Source organism: Lynx rufus, unplaced genomic scaffold (assembly GCF_022079265.1).
Source record: "Lynx rufus isolate CCGP_SWC_20201006 ecotype Redwood Valley unplaced genomic scaffold, mLynRuf1.p SCAF_14, whole genome shotgun sequence".
NCBI lineage: Eukaryota > Metazoa > Chordata > Mammalia > Carnivora > Felidae > Lynx > Lynx rufus.
In genome coordinates this window covers 64,301,497-64,320,455 of record NW_025814828.1, presented here as the reverse complement: position 1 = coordinate 64,320,455, position 18,959 = coordinate 64,301,497, and the positions used below count along the sequence as shown (strand labels likewise).

The 18,959-nt window shown below is 39.1% G+C and overlaps 1 protein-coding gene across 1 annotated transcript; it reads left to right on the top strand.

Moving 5' to 3' along the window:
- The first annotated feature begins 664 nt into the window (after positions 1-664).
- Positions 665-18,701, top strand: TAF7L (TATA-box binding protein associated factor 7 like). Its single transcript, XM_047075726.1, has 13 exons — positions 665-920; positions 4,863-4,930; positions 5,738-5,816; positions 7,300-7,433; positions 8,116-8,242; positions 8,477-8,532; positions 11,577-11,616; positions 12,489-12,563; positions 12,908-13,021; positions 13,446-13,673; positions 13,870-13,982; positions 15,147-15,206; positions 18,657-18,701. The coding sequence occupies exons 1-13, from the start codon at positions 665-667 to the stop codon at positions 18,699-18,701; spliced, it is 1,395 nt and encodes a 464-aa protein (XP_046931682.1).
- The last annotated feature ends 258 nt before the right edge of the window (positions 18,702-18,959 follow it).

Genomic DNA, 18,959 nt, shown 5'->3' with positions numbered 1-18,959 from the left:
TAGGGAATTGGGAGAGAATATTGTTATTTAATATAAGAGAAAGAACAGCATATGCCAATAAAGTTCACAGTTGGTAGATTTGGGTTGCAAAATAGGTTCTGAGCTTCCTAGCAGCCATCACAAGGAAAGTTAATTAAATAATTCACATGGTCTGTATGATTCAAAAAATAATTACTCAGCTATTTCAGTTACTGAAAATGGAAGTTTTCCTTTGAGTTATTAAAGAATTATTTTTTTATATAAATGCCTTTAAGAACATACTATACTACATGAAAAAATGAGTTTCATTGGTCAATTTTGTATTTCAACCCTTAATGTAAAGATCAGCAGATGGATTCCAAAAGGGATCAAAACAGTTTGTCTAGGTCTGAAACTCCGATAATTCAGCTTCACGGATCTGATTTAAAAAAAAAAAATCTTGTATCCAGAAGAAATTATTGTACAATAGTCTTCCAAACATATTTGTCCCTTACCATTCAGTTTAGATGCATATTAGGAAGTAGAGATTTCACAGCTACCATCTCTAACCGGGACCCCTAATGTCTCTAATATTATCCCTATGTCTTTAAGGAGGATACCTTTGATATCATTTTATGAAAGTTCTGGAACCTCCAAGGTCACATGACTGAACGGGAAGCCATTTTACAATCTCCACGGGTCGACCATGGAGTACAGTGAGGAGGAGCCTCCCAATTCTTTCGAAAGTGATTCAACACCAACAGCTTCCACATCAGAAGTAACGGGCTCACAACATCCCCAAATTCCTGAAGACAGCGGAGCTGAATACTTTGGCGACCTGGGGGCCGAAACTGCCACCAATGAAGGCACCCAAACTTCTGCCGATGGCACCCAAGCCGATGTCGATGGCGGCACCGACATTGCTGCCAAAACTCCTGAGGAAAACTTACTGGAAGGGACAGGTAAGTGGTGTTAAATTTTTTTTTCCCCTCACAAGTTAAGAAAATTCTTTGGGGGAAGTGAACTACTAGAAGTCTCTTTGGACTGAGACTCCCTTCAGGAGAAATAATCGGTGTCACGTGTGTCCCTGTCCAAAAGATGTACTCTAGTGACTCTCTTGAGGAACAGGGAAAGGCTAATTATGTAAGAGTAGTTTGGGCGCGGATTGTAGTTATTTAATGGTTTTGCGTGGCGGCCTGTTTGTCACCAGCCGAGGTCGTCTTGCTAAGGGACAAATCTGGCCAACGTAACGGATTCGAAGAGCAACTGTATGTGCCACCCCTTTTACAAATATCACTGCGCACCGATAACACTCCCGCGGCCTCCCTGAAGGTCGCCCCCCTGTAAAAGGAATTGGTTTTGAAACTATGCTCGGCAAGGTTCCCCCACCCCCACCCCCACACTGAGCTGCGCTCAGCGCCTTTCAAACCTTCCAGCTCGGCACGCGGTAAACTGGCCGCTGCTTCGAGGCCAAACGCCGGTCGGGTCGGGGGCCAGGTCGCGGAGGCGTGGCTAGGCGGGGAGGGGCGGCGCGCGCGGCTCCTACCTGTCGCCACGCCGTCGGCCCGCAGCCCGCCTCCACGCCCGCAGCCCGGGAGCCCACCCACGCCCGCCGCCCGGGAGCCCACTCACGCCCCCTCCGGAACCCGTCCCCCACCCCCACTCCGGGGAACAGTGTCTGCGCAGCCTTTCCTGTCCTGGCGTAAATCAACGGAGGAGCGGGTGAGTCGGGAGGTCAGAGGGCTCCCGGGCGGGTCAGCGCCCAGCTCCCGCGCACCGGACTTCCTTATCCAGCCCGCCTGGACGGCGAGGCGCGAAGGCTCGGGGCCCCTTGGTCCCACGGGAGGTTTTCCAGGGAAATTGGATCAAAGCCTAGGAGCTGGACTCTTCCTTGGAAGCTTAGCGCTCCTGGGATAAGGATGGAGTGGTCATTGCCTCATATTGCAGCCAGTGGCTATGAACTTGAGAAAATACCAATTTAGGCTTGTGCTGACTTGTGCTGCCTGGAGCATGCTGTTAGGCACCCTCCAGCTAGCTATAATTCTAATTCCAATCCTGATTCCGCTGAAACAAGATGGAGCTGGGGGTGGAGAGTGGTCCTGTTTAGTTTAATTACTTATTAAAGAGTGCTTGTCTGAAAAAAAAAATGGATGCCTTTTAAAAAAATAAATACAATACAACAGGTTCATTGGGTAGATGAAAGCAACAAATTTTAAAAATAACTAAGACTCATTTCAACTGGGGTTGTCCACCTTCTCTGAAATAGTTTCAATTCTTACATTCTTTCCTTTATATTGAGAGGAGTTGCCAGTAAGGCATTGAAATGAACAAAATACCTTAGTCTTAGTTCTGAAAAATCTAAAAGTTATTTCTGATCTGATAAAATCTTGCTTAGCAGCTAGTTCTTCAAATAATCTGCATTTCTGCTCCCAACTTGTGTTTGCAACTGTCCGTTCTGTTAGGCAATGTGCCCAGCCCCAAGGTTTTTATTTAATTTACTTTATTTTAATTAAATTTTTGCTATGTTCACATTTAGATTTTGTATCTGTGTGTGTGTATCTGTGTGTGTGTGTGTGTGTGTGTGTGTGTATCTGTATGAAGCAGGAAGAAAATAAATGACTATCACAAATAATCAATCTCTCTCCTCTCATCCTGGGTGTCTCCTTTTCTGCTGCTGACCTCTCTTGCTTTCTATGCCTTTCTGGTGGTTTCTGAAGTCATACTAAAGGACTGGTGAATGATTTCACCATAATAGGGTCTCAGACTCACTTTTATGTGTTTTTAAAAAGGGTTGCAATTCTTTTAAGTGAGATTCAAATGGTTTACAGAGTATTAGGGAGCTGTGGTTAACTGGAGATTTTAATCTAATTAAAAATACAAGATTTTATAACTTGGTATGTAGCACAATGTCCTTAGAACATAGGAAGATCTTGTCTATTTTCATATATGTATATTGCTTTCTTTCTACCTTTTGAGAAAAAATTTCCTCAGAAGTGTGAGCCCTAAAACGCAACGTGCAAGCCACTACAGATTTTTCCCAAATAGCTGGAAAATAAGATTAAAAATAAAAATCAACTTGGATGGGATTATTCACTTTACAGAAGGTTTTTTTTTTAATTTTTTAAATTAAAAAATTTTTTTAACGTTTTATTTATTTTTGAGACAGGGAGAGACAGAGCATGAACAGGGGAGGGTCAGAGAGAGGGAGACACAGAATCCGAAACAGGCTCCAGGCTCTGAGCTGTCAGCACAGAGCCCGACGCAGGGCTCGAACTCACGGACTGCGAGATCAGGACCTGAGCCGAAGTTGGCTGCTTAACCGACTGAGGCACCCAGGCGCCTCCAGAAGGTTTTTTTTTTTTTAAATAAAGGGATCCATCTTAGAATTCCTTTAAATAACTTCTTAGGGGTATTTCAAGTAAGTGGTAGTTGTGCGGATTAAATAAAATAATAGACCTAATGCACTCAATGAAGTGCCTGCCATATAGAATGTACACAGTGAATGTTAATAATGAATAAATTAAATTGGATTTTATTATCTATCGTATCACCCCTTCAAGAAAGTGCCCATTCCATGAACCTAAGTGTACTCAATATAGATAGCCTCGGGGTGCCTGAGTGGCTCAGTCGGTTAAGCGGCCGGCTTCAGCTCAGGTCATGATCTCGCGGTCTGTGAGTTCGAGCCCCGCATCAGGCTCTGTGCTGACAGCTCAGAGCCTGGAGCCTGTTTCAGATTCTGTGTCTCCCTCTCTCTGACCCTCCCCTGTTCATGCTCTGTCTCTCCCTGTCTCAAAAATAAATAAAAACGTTAATAAAAAAAAAATAAAAAAAATAAAAAAAAATATAGATAGCCTCGCCATAAGAACTGGACTCCTAACTTTTAAAAAAATTTTTTTTCAACGTTTATTTATTTTTGGGACAGAGAGAGACAGAGCATGAACGGGGGAGGGGCAGAGAGAGAGGGAGACACAGAATGGGAAACAGGCTCCAGGCTCTGAGCCATCAGCCCAGAGCCTGACGCGGGGCTCGAACTCACGGACCACGAGATCGTGACCTGGCTGAAGTCGGACGCTTAACCGACTGCGCCACCCAGGCGCCCCTGGACTCCTAACTTTTAAACAAAATAGTTCAGAATTGTTGATGCTGACTTTAGAGTCATAGAACCTGCCTGCTCTCCCATCGGCTTAATTCATACCAATCCATTAAGGTGAATGAAATATTAAAAATTAAGCTCTTTTTTCCTTCAAATCATCATAGAACACTTGTGCCAGTGGTTTTGGTTGATTCTGGACTTTGGCACTCTTCCCTGCAGAGGCATGTAGTTTGCTTCGGTAGCCATCATAGCGCTGATGAATTGTAGTCCTTTACCTTAGAGTCTAGCAATATCATTAAGAAGACTAGGGGTGCCTGGGTGGCTCAGTCAGTTAAACGTCTGACTTCAGCTCGGGTCATGATCTCATGGTCTGTGAGTTTGAGCCCTACATCGGGCTCTGTGCTGATAGCTTGGAACCTGGAGCTTGCTTCGGATTCTGTGTCTCCCTCTCTCTCTGCCCCTCACCTGCTCATGCTCTCTCTCTGTGTCTCAAAAATAAATAAATGTTAAAAAATAAAAAAAAAAAAGACTAAATCATGTTCCATAACAACTTTACTTCATTTGTTATCATGTAATTTGGGCTATCCTTGGAAAGTCTACATATATTGGAAGGGAGATCAAGTGACTTTTAGAAATAATCAAGTTATGTCAAGTAAGGTACTTCAGAGCTGTACACACATCGTTTCAGTGAGGGTTGTGGGCAAGATCTTGTGTAATGTAACCAGTACTACCAGAAGTGGTCAGCAGAGGGGCAAGATGAGTTTTTGGTTACTTGCTATTTTGTGTTTGCTTTCATGAACTCAAAAACAAGAGATGAATAAAAGCCAGGATGAACCTCCTCAGGAACTTGAGAACCAGTTTATATTGCGTCTCCCACTGGTAAGAAACCCTTGTATCTCAGACCACATATCTTCAGTGCATATGTATTAGCTCTGCTTGGATTCTGTAGCATTTCTATTTAAGGTAGGCTTTAAAAATTAAGAACATTTGTTTCCCAGGAATCACGTTTTATTAAACAGTCCTATTCTAGTGTGTACTCTTTTAGCAGAATTCTTTCATCCTGTACATGCCACCTATCATGTGGGTTGATTTCCTAGCAAAGGGCTGTGACAGTGAGGGATCCAGTGACTTACCGGAGGTCCTAACAGCCTGTTCACTGAACAGCCATGATAAGACTCCTTTAAAATCCTTTCTGTCACCTCAAAAGGGGCAGTGAAAGGGACCATCACTATTTCCTCAAATTCATCACCATGCAAGGCTGTTGAAGCTCATCTGAACATTGTGTTAGGGTCTCTTCCCCCATTGATACCTGCATTCAAGTAGTATTTAGTCTAAGAATGTTGTATTAAGGACGGCCTTCAGAAAGATATTTCCCCAATTAGGGCTAATTATATACCCAGTAAACTGCAGCTAAGCCTTTACTTAGCAACTACAACTGAAGGGCAGCAGTAAGAGGCAGGAATATAGGGCTTGAAGAAGGCATTAACTGTAGCTACTAAAAACCAACAATGAGATTAGAGTCAGCCTCATCCTAACTTGACTTAGCGCACCATATGTCATGGTACATGACACTGTTCCTAACATTTGGGAGATTTAAGGTTTTATTTAAGGGAGGACTGTAACACATCTATTAGCTGCCAAGTAGACAATTCATCCTTCTGATTTTTTAATCTACCTCCTTTTTAGGAACATGCATTTACTGTCAGGAAGATGGTACATTCTGGAAGTGTTGCCATGAAGGATAAACTAAAAATTGACTTATCTTGTAAGTAGTAAATACCCGTCTACTATACATTGAACAGTTAATTTATTAAGGGATTGCTATGTGCCAGACACTATACTAGATACTAAGGATGAGACAAAGAGCAGAATATGGTCTCTGCCTTGAAGACCCTAAGAGAGGCTTAAGTCACTCTCATATCTTCTTTTTTGAGGAAAGGAAGTAGAAATTATGTAATTTGAGGTAATTATTGTACTGTGTATAAGGAAGAATTGGTGGGAGGTCAACGGTGAGATTTGTATACTTCTGTTTGTCTCTTACATACAAACTTTGTGATTTCTGACTGTCCAGGGTAATGATAAATGAATGTCCTGTACTTTTTTTTTATAAAAGTGACATATCTTTCTCTCTTTTGAATAATATTCATTAGGATTTTTAAATACAGAGAAGTATATAAAGAAGAAAATTTAAAATGGCTTATAATCCCATCACTCAGGTAGCCCTTATTGACATTTTAAAAAAGGTAATACAAGTTCATGGTTAGAAAATTTAAATATAACCAGAAGAAGACAGGAAATAATAAAGATTAGAGCAGAAATTAATGCTATCGAAACCAAAACAAACAAACAAACCCAGAACAGATAAATGAAACCAGAAGCTGGTTCTTTGAAAGAATCAACAAAATTGATAAACCACTAACCAGTTTGATCAAAAAGGAAAAAGAAAATTTAAATATAAAAGTTCAAAAAGAGGAGTGAAACTCTCCTTGCAGTGCCCCAACATTAATGCCAAAGATAACTAATAATAATTGTTTCTCCTTGTTTCCTTACAGACAGAATTTTTATTCATGATACCAACATTTAAATCCCCTACATCTTTCAAGTTAATTGAAAGAATTAAAGCACCATGTCCAGCATATTTCTGCATTTTTATTTTTTCACTTAATATTAGAAGATTGTACTTGAATCCTCTTGTGTTAAGGGACGAGCAAAAGCTAGACATCTGGGCTGGATTCAGAGTTGTCAGTATATGAACATATATATTCCTACAGTGTATGGATATTGTGTAGAATCTTATCTTGGTGAAGCTAACTAGAGATTATAACTTCAGATATACTAGCACCTTTCTGGGATCACCCCTTCCTTCACTTGACCCTTTGAAAATACCCATGTACAATGACATAATTGAGTGCTTCTAATGGGGTCAAAATGAATGGGGTTGAAAGAATGGAGTTTGCCTTTCAGGATGAGAATGAAACATTCGCCACTTCATCCACATTTAGTTCACAATGATTACAAAGAGACTTAGCTACTTTTGATCCAGTAAACTGAGAAAAAAGAGCTCCATATACCCTGCCTTCTTTTCACTGGGAAGTTACCAATTACATACACAATTCTAGCGTTATGAGAAATAGTAGGTTTTGCTGAAAGACTGGCCTGTCCCACTTAAGTCTTCATCACTTAAACCCCAGAATGCGTAAGAGTACATTGGGAAGATGTTGGATTTAATTTTTCCTGCCTCTCTTCAGCTGATGGACGTCATGCAGTTGTTGATGTAGAAGATGTCTCACTAACTGCTAAGCTGGTTGATTTGCCTTGCATTATCGGAAGCCTGAAAACTCTTGATAAAAAAACTTTTTATAAGACAGCAGATATTTCTCAGGTATGGATGAGTTTTCTTAATCTACTAGTTCTTACATCCTTCGAGGAATCCCTTTCTCCCTACTTTTCTCTTTCTTTCAGTAGTCCTTTCCACTTGGTGAATGGCTGCTTATCATTTCTAATTCGCAGCTCAATTGCACAGGAATACAGTGTCATGTTCTGGTTTGGTATTTGATCCATAACTTTTGACTTTTATCCAGATAGCTTTTATATAAAAAAAGATTCAGGTTTGCCATTTATGATGATTGTCATCTGAAAAAAAAAATGAGGATCTGGGATCTTCTTCTGAACTTTCTGCTAAAGCAAGATGCTGTTAATTCTGGAGATTTATATTTGTTTTTTTCATCATCTCAACTGTTGATTTCTTGTTTGCCTTCTAAATCAAAATACTAAGATATATTTGTTCTTAACATATTCCCTCTGAAGTAGTAAGTACTTGAGCTAAAAACAAACAAATAAAAACAAAATCTAGAATCCATATACAGTGTTGCAGAGACCGACAGAGAAAGAGAGACAGAATTAATATGCATGTATATGTAATACTTAGCTTTCTGGAAATGCCAAGTACTATTCTCCTTACTGCTTACTATGCTCCAGGATTTCTGGTAGTAAAAATGATCATGATTCATTTCTAATCCAGGATTCGTGACCATAGTCAACTTCTTCATCTTTGTTAAATGTAGATGCTTGTGTGCACTGCTGATGATAATCTCCACTCTTCTCCGGAAGAATCAGTTACCTCTACTGACCTTAACGCAGTCATGAAAAATGAAAAAGAGAGAGAGCAAAAATATGTCTGGAAGCATGGCAGTAAGTCACCAGCCCCTTGCTCACTTTGGTTGACTACATTTAATCTCCTGAATCCTAATTACTTGTGAGCCAGGGACCTGTTACCACACTTAGGTGTTTGGTTCATTAGACATCCAGACACTCTTAAAGGAACAGGTCATGTCGTTAGCCAGTGGCTTTCTCTTTGTCAAATTCAGATAGATATGTGACTACCAACAGTCATATATACATTTCACCATGTTGAATTTATTTTAGTTACTCCACCACTTAAGAATGTCAGAAAGAAAAGGTTCCGCAAAACAACAAAAAAGGTTAGTTGCATGCTATTTCTGTGTCTACTGGGTGGATTGGAAGAGGAGTTAGTTGGGGATTAATTTGTTCACTCATTTATATGTTCAGTAAACATCGATTATGAGCTAAATGCCAGGCACTGTGCGGTAGCAGTTGGGAGTATATAGTGAACAGAAACAGACCTGATCATTTAGGGATCTGGATGTGTCATGAATTTGAAACTTCTGCTAATGCTTTGCTTTCAATTGCAAAATCTAGTTTTAAAGTTTATTTATTTATTTTGAGAGAGACAGAGACGGTATGAATCGGGTAGGGACAGAGAGAAAGGGAGAGAGAGAGAATCCCAACCAGGCTCCACATTGCCAGCACAGAGCCCAATGTGGGGCTCGAATCCACGAAACCATGAGATCATGACCTGAGCCGAAACCAAGAGTTGGAGGCTTCCACCCAGGTGCCCTGCAAAATCTAGTTTTAAAGTGAACCCATCTAGAACCTGAGTCTTGGAAATTGTGGTTCTGTTCCTAGCCTTACCTCCAATTTGTAGAATCTTGGGCAAGCTACAGGAATATTGTAGCTTGTCTGCTTTTTTTAATTAACTTTTTAAAAAAATGTTTTCGTATTTTGAGAGAGAGAGAGAGGGAGCACATGTGTGTATGTTGGGGAGGGGTTGGGCAGAGAGAGAGAGAGAGAGAGAGAGAGAGAGAGTATCCCAAGCAGGCTCCACACTGTCAGCACAGAGCCCTACTCGGGACCCAATTTCACAAACCCCATGAGATCATGACCTGAGCTGATACCAAGAATCAGATGCTTAACCAACTGAGCCACCCAGGCGCCCCTATAATTAACTTTTTATTTTGAAATAATTGTAGGTTCACATGCAGTTGTAAGAAATAAAAGAGAGATGCTATGTACCCTTTATCCAGTTTTCCCCATTGTAATTTTTTGCAAAACTATAGTACAATATCACAAACAGGAAATTGACATTATCACAATTCACCAATCTTACTCAAATTTCTCCAGTTTTACTTATACTTGTGTGTGTGTGTGTGTGCATGTAGTTCTATGCAGTTTTTTCCCATATGTATGTTCATGTATCCATCTACACAGTCAAAATACTGTGCAGTTTTGTTACCACAAGGATCCCTCATCTTGACCTTTTATAGTCACATTTACCTCCCTCCTACCCCACCCCTCGGTCTCTAACCCCTGGCCAACACTAGTATGTTCTCCATCTCTGTAGTGTTGTCAATTTGAGAATGTCATATAAATGGACTCATACAATGTGTAACATTTAATGCTGGCTTTTTCCCCCCACTAACCATAATTCCCTTAAGATCCATGCAAGTTGTTGCATGTATCAGTACTTCATTCCTGTTATTGCTGAGTAGTATTCCAGGGTATGCATATACTCCAGCTTGTTTAACTGTTCACCCACTGAAGGACGTCTGGGTTGTTTTCAGTTTTTTACCATTATAAATAAAGCTACATGCAGGTTTTTGTGTCAACATAAGTATTCATTTCTTTGGGATAAATGTGCAGGGGTGCTATTTCTGGGTCATATGGTACTTGAATGTTCAATTTTATGAGAAACTGCCATACTGTTTGCAAAGTGGCTATAACATGATATCTTCCCAGTAGACTGTACCTGTGATCCACTTACTCTAAGTCCTCACCAGAATTAGGTGTTTGTCACTCTTTTTTATTTTAGCCATCTGATAGATGTGTAGTAACCTTGTTGTGGTATTAATTTGCATTTCCCTGATAGCTAATGATGTTGAACATCTCATGTGTTTTTTTTTTATTTTGCCATCCATATATCCACTTCAGTGAAGTGTCTGTTCATGCCCTTTGCCTGTTTACTAAGTGGATTTATTTATTGTTCAGTTTTAAGAGTTCTTTTAATATTCCAAATATTAGTCTTTTGTCAGATATGTAGAAATTTGCAAATATTTTCTCCTAGTCTGTAGCTTGTCTTTTCCTCTTCTCCACAGGATCTTTCAAAGAGCAAAGGTTTTTTGTTGGAGTAAGTCCAACTTACAGATTTTTCCTTTTTTTAATATTTATTTTAGGAGAGAGAGATAGAAAGTTAGTGGGGGAGGGGCAGAGAGCGAGGGAGACAGAGAATCCCAAGCTCTGCACCGTCAGTGCAGAGCCCAATGTGGGACTCAAACCCACGAACCATGAGATCATGACCTCAGCTGAAATCAAGAGCCAGTCACTTAACTGACTGACCCACCCAGCTACCCCTACCATATCTTCTCTATCCATTCATTCATCGATTAACACTTGGGCTCCTTCCATATTTGGCCACCTAGGTGCCCCTATAGATATTTCCTTTTAAGGATCTTTCCTTTGTGTCAAGTTTAAGAACTCTTTGCCTAGCCCAGATCCTGAAGATTTTCTCTTATTTTTTTCTAAAAGTTTTACATTTTACATATAGACCTGAAATCCATTTTTGAGCTAATTTTTGTAAAAAATGTGGTGTTTAGTTCAAGGTTTTTTTTTTTTTTTTTTTTGCCTTTGCATATCCAGTTGCCCCAGCACCATTTATTAAAAAGACTCTCCTTTCTCCATTGTATTGTTTTTTGTACCTTGTCAAAATCAGCTGGGCATTTTTGTGTGTGTCTGTTTCAGGGTTCCCTATTCTGTTCCATTAATCACAGTGTAGCTATATAATAAATGTTGAAATGAGGAAGACTGTTCTCATTTTATTTTTGTCAAGATTGTTTTAGTCATTCTAGAGCCTGTACCTTTCCATATAATTTTTTTTGTAAGTTTGAAGTTTAGAACAAATTTTCTATGTCTATAAAAACCTTGTTGGAATTTTGGTAGGAATTGCATTGAACCTATATATCAATTTGGGGATAATTGACAGCTTTACTATGTTGAATCTTTCACTCCATGAACACAGTTGCCTTGGCTTTTATACTGTCAGTCAACAGTACTTATTGAGTGCCTACTAAATGTAAAACTAAATTAAGAATAATTTTAGAATCCTTTAAGCTTTAGTGAAGTAGAACAGTTTTAATAATAACTTCATTGTTTATTGTGTTTTATTTCATAGCTCACTGATTTCAAACAAATTGAAGAAATCAGCTTTCCTGAGGTAGAGCTATCATTATATAACTTTATTGTTTACCCTTAGTGTGTTTTATTTCATAGCTCATTACTTTAAGGCAAATCAAAGAAATCAAAAAGATTACTTTTTGGCCTTCCTTCTCCTCTCTAACTGCCACTGCCATACAGGTACACTAAATTGGTTCACTTAAAAATGGATTCATTGTTTAATGCCTGATAACTCCTAGAGGAAAAGATACAATTTGGCCAGTGACTTTGAATTCTAATCTGCTTTTTTCTCTGATACTTATTTTAAGAGCCATTTTTTGGAAGCCAGTATTCACTTTTACCAGCAGTTGTTTGCAATTGCTTATTCCCCCTCAAAGTTCTAATTTCTATTTGTAGCATGACAAATTGGTTGCTGTGGAGATAATTGTCTAAAATTGGATTTAAGGGAGAACATGTAGCTAAGACCCAGTTTTTATAGGAAAATCTTTAATAATAAAGATGTGGAAAAGTGAACTTTGGGAATTTGGATCTTTAAACCAAATTACTTTTAAATAACAAGTAAGGAATTGTAGTTGTTTGCCAGTATGGGTCAGGGCCAATAATTAATAACTGAGGCCTAAGGGTTGTGCTTCTGAGAGAAGTCTTTAACACAGAGTTGCAGATCGAAAAGATTAAATGTCTCAAGTTAATTTGTTTGAATGGGAAAAAAAAATAAGCTTACCATACAGAAACCTAGAGCCTGGTCAAAGATTTCTTCATAAATAGCATTACTTAAAGTAGAAATTGATGTGGATGGATATTAAAGAGACCTAATTATTTGAATTCATTTGTATGTAGGAGCAGGGCATTCCTGCAAAACACAGGGTGTTAAATGACATTACTGATATCCCCCCTTCCCCTGCTTTGGTTCAATACATTGAATCTCCTGATGTGGAAAAGGAAGTGAGAAGACTACTGTGTTCAGATGCTGAAGCTCTCAGTGCTCGTATCCTTTTATACTGAATATTTTCCTTGTAGCCTGTTCCGCCCCATATGTACTTGCTGACAAGCCCTCACTTCTGGTATTTGTGTACTAATTTTGGTGTGTAGAACTTCAGATTTTTGTTACAGAAATGTTACTTCCTAGCTAGGAATAGTAAATCCACACAATAGAAATGTATTTACTTGTGTAATCCAATAGGAGGTACTTCTTCATACTAGGAATCCAGATACAGATGGCCTGAAGTTGGACCAAATTAAATAGCACTTTCACTCAGAGAACCTCTTCCCTTTCAACTGTGTCTTCTCCTTTCTTTCTGCTTGTTCCTTGACCACCACCCCTCCTTTCAGGATGGGAAGTCATTGCTGAAGATGAAACCAAAGAAATAGAAAGTCAAGGCTCTATCCCAGGCTTTGCAATGTCCCCAGGAATAAGTGGCTATAAGCAGGGTCATTTCTCATCAGGTATGTTAATAAAGACAAAACTAGAGCTTCAGAGAAGGCAAGTGTTGACTGTGCGAAAGACCATTCTCCAGAGACTCACAGGCCAATCACAGAAAAAGGATGCCTTGGCCTTTCTTTCCTCTTCCTTCAGTGCTTCAGGGGTTTTAGACTGGTGTTCTAATCTCCCATCAGTCCCTGGTATCCTAAATTCCTATGGGCCCTTAAATACTCTAAATGTCTTGATCACTGAATACATGAATGAATGTTAGTGTTTTGCATTTCCTGCCATTGCCTTAGGAAGGGAAGGATCTTCCTGTGAGAAAATTATTTATAAAATTCATTGGTTGACCAGTGAATTTGAGGGAAGGAAGATAACTGCAGCTTGAGTGAGAGTCATTTGAAAAGATTCAGATAGATTCACCTTCCTCTTGCTTGAAACCAATAGAATATGGTATGTTTCGGGAGATGTTCAGTGATTCTAGTAGCAACAGTGATGATGAGGATGAGGAAGAGGATGAGGATGATGAAGAGGATGAAGAAGATGATGAAGAAGATGACTACGATGAGGATGAAGTTGAGAAAGATTATTATGAAGAGGATCTGGAAAGGGAGCTACAGGCCAAGTTCTTTGCATCTGGCCAGTATGAGGCAAAGGAAGGAGCCAGTTCAGCAGGTAAGTTATGGAGGAAAAACCAAAGAGGTGGGACAGAGTGGGTGGCAGCGCTGAAGATTGACTTTAAACATGTGTTAGATGCAAGGCTAAGTTTGAGAAGTTATGGTTGAGATGTGGAGTGGAGTTTTGGTTGACTTTGATTTTGGTCCACTAGTTTGGGCCATGTTTAGTTAAAATTTCTGTCTGTCTCTGTTAGTCATGGATATTCAGAAGCAGATTCATTACATGGAGAAAAAGCTCCAAGAGATTCAATGCAAAGCACAAAGACAGAGGGATCTCTTAAAGAAAGTGGAAAACCTGACACTCAAGGTAAATTCTTGTTGGCTGGGATAAAGATACCTTGATATCCTACTTTCAAAATCCCATCTTTGTGTTTCTAACTCGTATCATCCCTGTGCAGCATTCTTACTCATTTTTTGACCTAAAACAACCTCTTAGAAACCCCTAAGAAGATATATCCCTATTTCCTTTTATCTGAGTAATTTTGATCATCTCATACAAGAATTTTTGAGAAGAGACAAGGAGACTTGAGATAATGATTACCAATACTGAGCATCTGTTATGTGAAAGGCACAAAAAGAGCTAAGTATTTTACATGTATCATCTCATTTCATCCTCATTTCATCCTTCCTGAAATACAGGTACTGTCGCTAATCTTATAGATAAGGAATTGAAATTCAAAGAGGTTAAGTAACTAGTGGTAAGACATAGATTGAATCATGTCTTGATTCAATCAAATAGTTGTTTGTACCAAAATGTATTCATTGAAGTGAAAGAAAATTAACGAAGTTCATTTTTAAATGTTATGATGCATGCCTGAACAAGAATAAATATCTTGCTTGATTTTTATTAACATATATTTCAACAAAAGGAAAGTGTATGTTTAGGCCATGTTTGCATCCTTTTTTATAGTGAGGGAAATTCTGAAGCATCTGGAAAATTCCTTGCCAGATTTTATTTTCTGGAGAGCCGTAGTCATCAAAATGTAGTAACTCAACACAGAACTGTACCTATTTAGAATATTGTCCTTTACATTAACCAAGTGAGATAATAGATGTGGACACACTTTGAAAGATACAGTTGTATTGATGTTGCATGGAGGACTAGTTAGGAATAATAATATTCTGCCCTAGTGCAGGGAAGTGAATGAGTCAGCACCAAATTCCAAGTCAGCTTTTTTAATAGTTCACCACAGTCAAAGGATTTGTGCTAAACTAGAAAAAGGTAACATGAAGGCATTCCAACCATTTATTTTAAGGCAAGAAAAAAATATCGTGTGTAGGTTTATAAAATCAAATCAGATGGCTCTGTACTTAGGGGATGCAGTTTTTATACTCTGAATCCTTTAAAAAGAGTGCTCTTTTGTTATGACTGACAGTTTGCTTATCAAATTATTTGCCAAACTCTTTGTCTCACTTGGTTCTCTTTTCCTTTGAGACTCAGCATTCATCATTTATACAATTTGTTTTCCAGAGTCATTTACAGTCTGTGCTGGAGCAGCTTAAGTTACAGGAAAAAGAAAAAAATGAGCAGGTGAGAAGTGTTTTCAAATCAACCAGAAAACATTTGATACAAAGAATCCCCAACCCCACCCCCAAAGTCATTTCTAGCTGTTCCTTTCACAGGATCAGTACTGACCAAATCTTCTAAATGAGGATAGCAGGTTGGAACAAGGTTTTTGTGAAAATTCACTCATTCAGCAGATACTGAATGCCTATTAAGTGAAAAGTACAAGATGTACATACCGTGTTGAATAAGACAGAGTACTTGTCCTCATGGAGATGTCTATATGGAAGATTGACAGTGAACAAATTAACATACAAATGGAGAAGTGCAAATGGCAAAAAAAAGTGCTTTGAAGGAGGAAAAAACATCAGTGGTGCTATTTGAATAAAAGGAGTCCTGAATTAAATGGAATTAAATTAAAACGATGGGCCTTTCTGAGGAGGTGATACTTAAGTTTAGACCTAAAGAGTCAATCTGAGCGTAGAGGGAATGGAGAGCCTCTTGGGTGGAGCATATGACAGGTCCCCCATGGTGGAAAGAACCTGGCCTTTTTGAGGACCTCTGGGCTATATAAAGCAAGGAAGAGCATGACTTAACATAAGGTTGTAGAAGTAGGCAGAGGCCATAGTGTATGGTCCCTTGCAGGCCATGATAAGGAGGATGGGTTTTAGTCTTAAGTGCAGTGGGAAACCCTTGAAGAGTTTTAAGCTGGAGAGAGTCACATTTAATTTAAACTTTTTAAAGATCACTCTGATTCTTATCTGGAGAATGGATTATGGGGGGGGGCAAGACTAGAATCAGGGAGGCCAGTTAGGAGGCTGTGTGGTAGTCTAATAAGAGAAAATGACAACCTGAACTAAGGTGGTGGCAGTGGCTATGGAAAGAATATATATATATATATATATATATTAACTGCAATAAAAATGTTTTTATAACCACTTTGTTGAGATATAATTCACGTACCATACATTTAAATTGTATGGTTTTAGTATTTTCACAGAATTGCACCACCATCACCACAATCAGTTTTAGAACATTTTCATCACCCAAAAAGAAACCTGTATTCAATACCAGTCATTCCCCCATTTCTTCTGAATTTCTACCACTTGCCGGACCAAGGCAACCACTAATGTACCTTCTCATCTACTTTGCCTATTCTGCTTATTTTATCTAAAAGGACATATATAATGTGTGGTCTTTTGTATCTGGCTTCTTTCACTTAGTATAATGTTTTCAGAGTTAATCCATGTTGTGGCATGTATCAGTAGTTTATTCCATTTTGTGGGTGAATAATATTCTAATATTCCATGTGTGTAAGCATACACACACACCACATTTTGTTTATCCATTCATCCATTGATGGACATTTGGATTGTTCCCACCTTTTAGCCATCATGAATAATGCTGCTACAAACACTCATATATGAGAGAATATATTTTAAAGGTAGAATGGATGGGAGTTGGGCCAGTTACTGGGTGTTGAAGGAAGTGTTAAGGATGCATGTCAGATTTCTGACTTGAACAGCTGTATTATTTCAAGCCACAAGAGAGTGAGAAGACTGAAAAGAAGGTACTGTAGGATAAGTGAGGGTCAGGTAGCTGTACAGAAGATGTATGCTGGCTTCAGTCCTATAAAATTGAGGGTAATAATCATAAAGGAACTGGGGGCCATATGATGATGGGCTTAGCATGGGGCTCTTAAGATAGAGACACCAACCCCCATCCCCGTTACACATACAAGCAAAGCCAGGGGAATTCTATATATTCCCTTCCACTCAGCAAATCACTTAACCAAGTACTGCTCATAAACAACCATGTGAACAATTAACACCAAATTGCTTTAGCACACACCAAACATCTTTGTTTTCATCCATGTAAATAGTATTGGGGAGTGCTATTTTCAACATGGAAATGTAGCTGTGAACTTTATTCACTCACATTCCTTTACGTTATTAGTTCATTTATAGCCTACTTGAAGCTAGGTTCTGTAGTAGGGAGCTACAAAATGCTTACAATCCAGTCTCTGCCTCCAGGTGGGAAGAGATCCATGAGAGGGACAGGAATTTAAAGGAATGAAGTCTCACTTTTGTCCATAGAGACTAGGGATGACTTCATAGAGAAATGATGTTTGGCTGGAGCCTCAAAAGGTAGAGTGGGGTTTTAATAAGGAGATAGGGAAAAGAGGGCATTCTATATAGAAAGTAGCATGCATAGTGGCTCAGAGATGGTGATGACAGCCTAGAGTTGAGATTTTTTGTTTAGGGCGTAATGAGCCACCAAAACTTTTTCACCTGGGGAGTGACTCAGGAAGATGTCTCTGCCAGCAGTATGTAGGAGAAATTGTTGAGTGGAGAGATACTAGAGGAAGATGCAAGTGATGGAAGGAATCAGAGCTTAACAATTGATTGGATTCATGGGCTCAAAAGGAGATCAAAGAGGAGTCCAAAGCCTGAGTAACTGGAAAATGGTGTGCCACTAACAGAAGACAACAGGAAGGGAATTGTTGGGGGCGCAGATGGAGAAGATGATGAGATAAATTGGAAGCACGTTGAGTTAGAAGCACTTTAGAAAATGGGAGATTGGAGAGTGGCTCATGCAGAGAAATCATCATTGAAGCTGTGGGGATAGATGAGTTAGCCAGGTTGACTGTTTAGCAAGAAGTCCAAACCTGGGGGAAAACCTTCCTTTAGGGGGTGGTGAGAAAGAGAGCCCACAAAAGGGAAAGAACTGGAGCAATCAGTGGTTGTAATCATGTCAGCACCAGAGTGTAGCCTCTAAATTACTGTAGAAGCAATTCTCGTATTTTGGTAGGTGATGTGCAGCATAGGATCATTTCTAATGCTCCATTCCTTTCTTTCACAGAATGAAAATCTACACTGGTATGGAGTGACCTAAATTGAATAATACTCAAAACCAATCTCTGTCCCAAAGACAGTATACCTCTCAATGTTTTTGGTCACTTTGCCATTCCAAGTAAAATAAATAAGGAGAGAGAGAGATAGATAAATAGATAAATAGGTAAATAAATATTGGTCAGGTCTTTGGTTCAGTTTCCAAGTGTATCATAACATGGTAAGAAGCAGCAGCTAAGACTTGGTTTAAGATCCAATGTGTTCAGTGGGACAAAAGCCTATCCCAATTGCTTTATTTTCTCACTCTTCAAATGTGGCTACAGTGATCCCTCTGTACACTCTTCATAGAAATGCAAAGTCTTATCAGAAGCATATTTAATTTTGAAGCATATTCAATTTGAAGGCTTCTTTTTAGAAGTTTGGCACAGTAAAAGACAACATCATGCAGTGTTGTGCATGCATTCTTGACTGTGGCATTGTTCTTTGGAACATTGCAAGACTCAGATAACCATATAAAATACAAATTACAGTAGTTCTTTTTGGTTCATACAAGTAAATCCTAGATCAAGTAACAGAACCTAAGATTTCAGAGCAATTTTTCATATTTTTCTGCCTCTCCCTACAGCTCATTTTCCTCCGGGAACAATTGAAATCTATTTTGGAGAAGTAAGAGAGCCTTCAGCCTGGCACATGAACCTTGGGTTTACTATCCAGACTGAAGACTGGATGAAATTGTACGTGTTTCTGTCCCTTTCATTGCCGTATGCGAAGTCATTTGTTATTTGTTGATCTGAAACTTTTTATGCTAGTCACATTTGAAGTTTATAGCTGTGTAGAAAGGGACAGAATATAAAAAAGTAGTAGACCTAAAACCCAACTCAATATAGAACTTCCCTTCTCTTTATCAACTTGATAATTGCTTACATTG